Raw genomic sequence first — 6,465 nt, 5'->3', positions numbered from 1 at the left:
CCTCTCTTCCTCAACATTTCTTATTTTCATCTATGTGATGATTTCCTCCCATATTAAGCCATTTATTTGCGAAAACACATTAAACAAAGGATTTGTTATCTCTCGCATTTATTACTCATTAGTGGCAATATCAGAGTGATTTTCTCAAACATTTCAGGATTGCCTGTTTTAAATAATGGTGTGAGTGTCATGTTAGACAGGCTTAAACAAGTGGTATGTGAGCCAACCACGATGTGGCCTTGATAGTGATTTGCCTCCAGCAGGATCATGTAGGTGTCCTTACCCCATGATGCGCAGCTAAGGTCTCTAAGCTTGGACACTTTGATCCATCTGACTCTCAACTTCCTGAGGTTGCTGTAGACATGGGTTGAAGTGACCTCTTGGCCACAGAACTCAAGCACCTGCTTGGCAACAGAGTTCAAGTGCACCTCTTTGAAGCCCTTGTTAGTTCTCACCCCACTGACTATGATCTCACACATCCTTTTAAGCACGAAGGTGGACATGAATGACTACGATTTCATCGAGTTCCCCATCCCAACCATCTTTTTCTTCCCAGCCTTGATGGCTGCCTTATGTGCAGCAGGAGCAGCAGCATTAGGCACAACCACATATGTTAGAGCCCTAACAGACCCCTATAAGACATCTGAATCTGGAGGCATCTGCTCCTCGGTCATAGGCTTGGAGTTCTCAACATCGGACGATGACAATTGGCTCTCGGACAAGACAATTGCCTAACTAAACTCTTGGGTGCTCATCTCCTACAAACATTAGCATCATAATTGATGGAACAAACTACACATGAACAGTAAGAAATGCCACTACACATGGACAGTAAGCATAGTACATAAGTATCACAAAGTTCAACACACCACCCTATGATTGATCTTCAAACTCATAGCATTCCATGTAGTTCAACACACTACCACACCCACGTACTTGCAAACTAGCATAGTACACATGCTCTGATTCACAGGCCAGTACCATATCTACCATATTATCATCCTTGCCAACATGGAAAACAACATGAACATCATCAAAGCCTACAGCAATACCTAGCAAGCTACCAATCCATCACCACTAGCTACCACAACATCACATTCTCACAGATCAATGGTATACAATTCTACCACATGCTCATAGATCTACGCCTACCACATACTCACAGATCTAAGCTGGAACAAGTAGGGAGGATGGACTGATCAAACTTACAGCCATCGATGAAGCCCGATGGAGGTGCGCAACAGGTTGGAGAAGAGGAATAGCAATCAACGGAGAGCTTGAGGGGGGTGGCGGCGGCGGGTGTTTGGGTCATGAGCCGAGTGTGGCTATATAGGGTGACCGATTAGGCAGGAGGTTGCCCCAATTCCTCCCACCACTTTTTCGGGGGTGCATGAGAGCTCGCACCATTTCCCTGCTCGCATGAGCTCGGCGCCATGTTCCCCTCCCCTGCAACGCCCGAGTCTAAACGGCCGATTCGGTCGTTCCTAGCGGGTCCGTGCTATGCAAACCAAACAATGAATGCAGGTTATCAAACGGGCCAATTTTATATCGCGCATCCTGGTTGGACCTAATGCAAGCAACCTAACACACACTCGATGACCGTAAAAGGCCTAAAGCGCCGCGCCTATGGTGGAGGCAAGACACTCACCTAGCATGCATCACACCCCAAAGCACTCTAACGGTTCCGGCAACTAGCAGTGAAACATCCACCGGTCAATTGCTCCATGATTCGCGCTATGGTGGCCCACATCCAATGTATAGGGGTGTATTTGTGGCAGCCAATCTCTTGTAGTATATGCTTGTGCGTGTGTACCTGTGTGGAGCCTCGCATCAGTAGTCTGTGTTGGCTTTATGTCACAGGATTGATCACATCAACACCCTCTCAAAAAGGTTGTACCAAGGACCATCGTCATGCCCTCTTTTTCTTTTCTTTTTTTCTCCTTTTTCTCCACGGTTGCAGAGAGTGGTTTTCCTAGCGGTCCGGGTTTCTACCGGGTACGCGGATGCCACATGGTACAATGATGAGACTCGTGCAGTATTTGATGGTTAACATGTATGGGACAGGTTGTGTACCGAAGCGGAACCCATGTGTACACATGTATATGTCGATTGCGGGGCCAGAAGTTATCTAGTAGGTCATAGCATTGAAGCGGGGCATGGCTGCACTAAACCTAGTTTGTTCTTGGCCATCATATAGTTAAACTGGATAATTAATCCTAAACTTTCCACACCCGTTCCTCTTAAACCCATGGCTGCACTAAAGCGAGCTGACAAGCAAGACCCTTCTGATTTTGGGGCGTTACGTCCGTTTTTTCTCTTTAGATCTTTATTATTGGGCTTTGAAATGTGTTGTTTTTGTTTAGGAAGAAACTCTGTTCCATTTTGAACCCCGGCTCTCAAGTTTGGCAGGCGTATAAAAGAAAAAAAGAACTTAGGGATGAAAAATACTAGTATTAAAAAAGCGTATGTATGAGGGCTTACTCTGGAAGAGCATTTGTGGCAAGTGGGTGTGGGGCACCGAGTCTTGCTCGTGTTTTTCCTTTTTGCTTTCGATTGTCAAAGATTTATATCTTGTGAATAAAAGGGCCAAACTAAGTTTTGTTTTCATATTCATGTTTCTCGCATCAAGGGCTTTTAAATACAAAAATGATAAATACCAAACATTCGGAATTTGACCATGGCAAATCGATCGTTTTCGATGAAATTTTAGTAACGCGAGGATGACAAGTTTAGTTAACACGCACGGCAATTTCCTAGAAAAAATACACTAATCACGGATTTGCCTTGCAAATCAACTAAACTTGTCATCTTTGGATCACTAAAATTCCCATGAAAATGTTCGATTTGCCATGGTCAAAAAACAAACGTTTGGGCGTTATCGGGGTACTTGAAATAAGATCCATTTTGAATATGTTTTGTCGAATTTTGAAAATAAATATTAAGGTTTAACTCTTGAAACTTAGTACGAGGAACCGATAAAGTCACAACTTTTTTACCTATGACCAACGAAAAAATGCTTTAAAATTATATATAGTATGAAACTTGGTAAGAGCAAGCGAAAAAATTGCCAGTTTTAGATGAAAAATCATAAGTTTCAATGATTGAAATTGAAAACTTACTGTGCACTCATGCGGGGTCCACCTACTTTGCGAATCGTGAGGCAATCGTGAGGCCGAGCGGGGCTTGGTAGGTGCATGCCCCTGCGAATTTCTGATCTTACTCTCACAACCTTATATTTATACTCGGGATCATCATGATATTAATGTGTGCCCTGCAAAACAACACTATGATGTGCTTGTGACGCGAAGATGTGGAGGATGTATTCCAAGTATGTCTTGACCGGTGCTCGATCTGCATTAAGAGTCAATTCTCAACCGCAAGCCCTTACCATCTCACAGGGTTACCTCCGTTATTAAAAATAAAGATTCGGACAGAAACATTGAGCGTTTAATGCCTACACCTTATTCATCCTCAAGGATTGGCTTTCCACTACCTTATTGACCCCTATGCTCACTGTTGTTCGGGTTAACGTTTCGCGTCCTCCTCGCTCGTTACCTCCTTCTCGATCGATCTTAGGGATCTTGGGTACTTACATGGCGGATCAAGAAGAAGACAAGAGACAACTCTGTTGCAATCGGACACATAGTTGACGTTAAATACTCAAAGTCATTTCATTGTTCCCTTGTACAAATACATCGACTTGCAAGGCGATGCGTTAACGCATTGCCTTACCAAATTACTCACACATGATGACCCGATCGCATGGAGAAACCTTAAGACCCAGAAGAAGAAAGCATAAGGAGAAGGCCCAGAAGAAGAAAGCAAGAGTCCAGAAGTATACAGCCCAGAATTCTGGGTTGGGCTGCTGACCTGAGGAATCGACTGACTCTATTTTAGGGGTCAGTCGATCTCAGTTCTCTGTGTAGTTTTCTGTTGACTGACAGTTTTATTGAAAGTCGGTCGATTGGTACATAGCCAGTCGCTTGCTTTTGTTTGTGAAAGGCAAAACCGTACGCGTAGTAGAGCATTGGAGCCCCACCTTCTATTCTTGTGCATGTAGCTTGCGTGCATACGCGTGTGTGTCCACTGGCCATGGCCAGCGGCTGAGATCATCTCATCACCGGCTGTCCACAGTCCTGCTCGACACGTACGTCGTTCCCCCGCACATCATCGACCACCTTTGCATCACGGCCTCACGGTCACGGGCTGGCTCTACTTAAACAGCCCCACCCACCGTCCCACCGTGAGCCATTGCCCTCCACCTCGCCTCGACCCTGCCTTCACGTAGAAGCACACCAAGACCAAGCTATCTGACGTTAGTCCTCGGATCCGACCGACCACGACCGGAGAAGGTGAGCCTCCTCCCACTCCGGCCGTCTCCCCCAAGCCTCCGGCACGGCAGTCAATCGTTTCTTTCTCCGCCCCTTCCTCCTCCTCCTCCTCCTCGGATTGATTCGGATCTACTCCTTGTCGCCGATCGTTTCTTTTTCCGACTGAGAATTGAACAACTGACCTCACCGTGTGCTGCCTGCCTGCCTTGTTGTTGATCTCGTCCTAGCTCCATCCACCATGGACGGCAACAAGACTGCCGCCCGGCCGGCCAGCCTACGGGCGTTCTACATCGCCCGCGCCACCGTCGTCGTCTTCGCCTTGGCCACAGCGGCCGACTACGTACTCGACCGCTACCACCTCTGCAGCAGCCAGAGCCAGGTACGTACCGACCTAGCTAATAACCCGTCTACTCAGCTGTCAGGCTAGATGCATGCTAGACTTTCCGATCCGATCATCACACGCCAAACTGGCCGTCTGAGTGCAGGCTTCCTTCATCCTGCCGTGCGTCAGGGCGACGGCGGCGGCCGCCGCGGAGTGGAGGGCCCTCTGGCTCGCCATGCTCTTCTGCGCAGTGCTCGAGGCGGCCGTCGCGGCGCTGGCGCTGCGGCTCCCATGCCGCCAACGCGCCCTCGCCTACCTCCACCGCGCGCTGACCATCGTCTGCCACTACATGTACGTCCGCGCCGCCCGCATCTTCCTCGCCGCCGACCCAGGAGTCTACCTCACCGGGATCTGCATCGGGAGCGCCTGCAACTTCATAACGGACGACGTCTTCAGCTTCATGGGGCTTTTCCGTTTTGGAGGCGAGGTGTGAGGAGTTCAGCTAGAGCTGCGCTGCAGGGGATCATGCCCATGCCCGTGGACCAGCTCATGAGGTACTGCGACTAGTTCTAACTTCCAAGGGATAATAAGCACATTCTGTATGTGCGAATCGATATCGTACTCTAGCCAGTACTATGCATTATGATCGAGTGCCGTGTGTGTGAATCGATCTGCTAGTGTGATGTTAATCGGACCGATCAACTGTACTAGTCGGTCCATTTGGGCTGTACTGTATGAGACATCAGTTATCTGTATTTTTTTTTTTGAGCATACATCAGTTATCTGTATGAGTCAGTACGTGGGCCATTGTTTTGCATTCATTCTGGCAGCCAAGCGCTCTCTCTCGTTCCAAGTTTTTTTTTAATAAATCTCTCGTTCCAAGTTTGGAGGGGCCACTCGTTGGGGTCCAACCTCTGTACATACTACATACATGCTGAACCCCCTGTCGAGCAAGCAATTGTTCAGATTGTACTATAGTACAGTACATTGACACGTTGTATTTGTGAAGAAAAAAATTGTCAATTGCAAGCAACTCTCCCTTATAATAACTGGAGCACGTCCTGCTTGCCACGTCCAGGCTCGAACACATACGTCGACGACCGTGCGAGTGTGCACAAGTGCATGCGACACAACACACGAGGAATGTAATGCTAGTCGATAGAAACTTCTACTCCCTCTGTTCACTTTTATAAGGCGCTGAAGAATTTCAGACAGCGTGCAAAGTAGCCTATTTTCAGTTGTCTGAAATGACTTACAAAAGTGAACGGAGGGAGTAGTAGAATTAATGCAAGCACACTGCTTTACGGCCATCGTCTACTCCGGAGCCGAAATGATTGGCGAGCGGACGTGCATGTGCAGCACAGTAGACGCTGCCAAATCGAGTTTCCAAACGAGCGAAAGCGTCCATGTGCGCGGCAGAGCTGTTGAGCGCATTTGTGAAAACGCCATTGAATCAAAGGGGAGATGCATCACCGGCATTTCTACGTCGTCTCTGCCTACCTTCAATGAAGTGTACAAGACCCGTTTGGTGGTCTAGGTGAGGTGCAACATCACGATCGATGGTTGATTGATTTATCTGTTTTCATTTTGCAAGAAAAACTTACTATCTATGGCGAGCTCCGTTCCCCTATGGACCCGGCTCTCAAGTTTGGCATGTAGAGCTTTGAAACCCTACTCCCTATTGTTGGCAAATATGGAACAATGCATTGTTTGTCTTACATCAACTTTAATAAGAATGGATGTGTGCATAGCAATGATGCAAAGACCAAGGGTTGTAGCCTCTTTTTTTTCTTTTCTTTTTTTGAATTTCAC

The 6,465-nt window shown here is 47.3% G+C and overlaps 1 protein-coding gene across 1 annotated transcript; it reads left to right on the top strand.

Annotated features, from left to right (window-relative positions):
* The first annotated feature begins 4,221 nt into the window (after positions 1–4,221).
* LOC119314257 lies at positions 4,222–5,474 on the top strand. Its single transcript, XM_037589001.1, has 3 exons — positions 4,222–4,352; positions 4,559–4,710; positions 4,817–5,474. Exons 2-3 carry the CDS (start codon positions 4,570–4,572, stop codon positions 5,144–5,146), a joined length of 471 nt encoding a protein of 156 aa, XP_037444898.1. The 5' UTR covers positions 4,222–4,352; positions 4,559–4,569; the 3' UTR covers positions 5,147–5,474.
* The last annotated feature ends 991 nt before the right edge of the window (positions 5,475–6,465 follow it).

Source organism: Triticum dicoccoides, chromosome 6A, assembly GCF_002162155.2.
Source record: "Triticum dicoccoides isolate Atlit2015 ecotype Zavitan chromosome 6A, WEW_v2.0, whole genome shotgun sequence".
NCBI classification, from domain to species: domain Eukaryota; kingdom Viridiplantae; phylum Streptophyta; class Magnoliopsida; order Poales; family Poaceae; genus Triticum; species Triticum dicoccoides.
The sequence above is the reverse complement of the archived record's forward strand: the minus strand, read 5'-3'. Positions and strand labels throughout refer to the sequence as shown.

Excerpts from the sequence above, each read along its gene's own strand:
- LOC119314257 (XM_037589001.1), top strand. The coding sequence starts at position 4,570 with ATGGACGGCAACAAGACTGCCGCCCGGCCGGCCAGCCTACGGGCGTTC. Across the intron at positions 4,711-4,816 it reads TCTGCAGCAGCCAGAGCCAG|GCTTCCTTCATCCTGCCGTG; the intron begins GTACGTACCGAC and ends GTCTGAGTGCAG.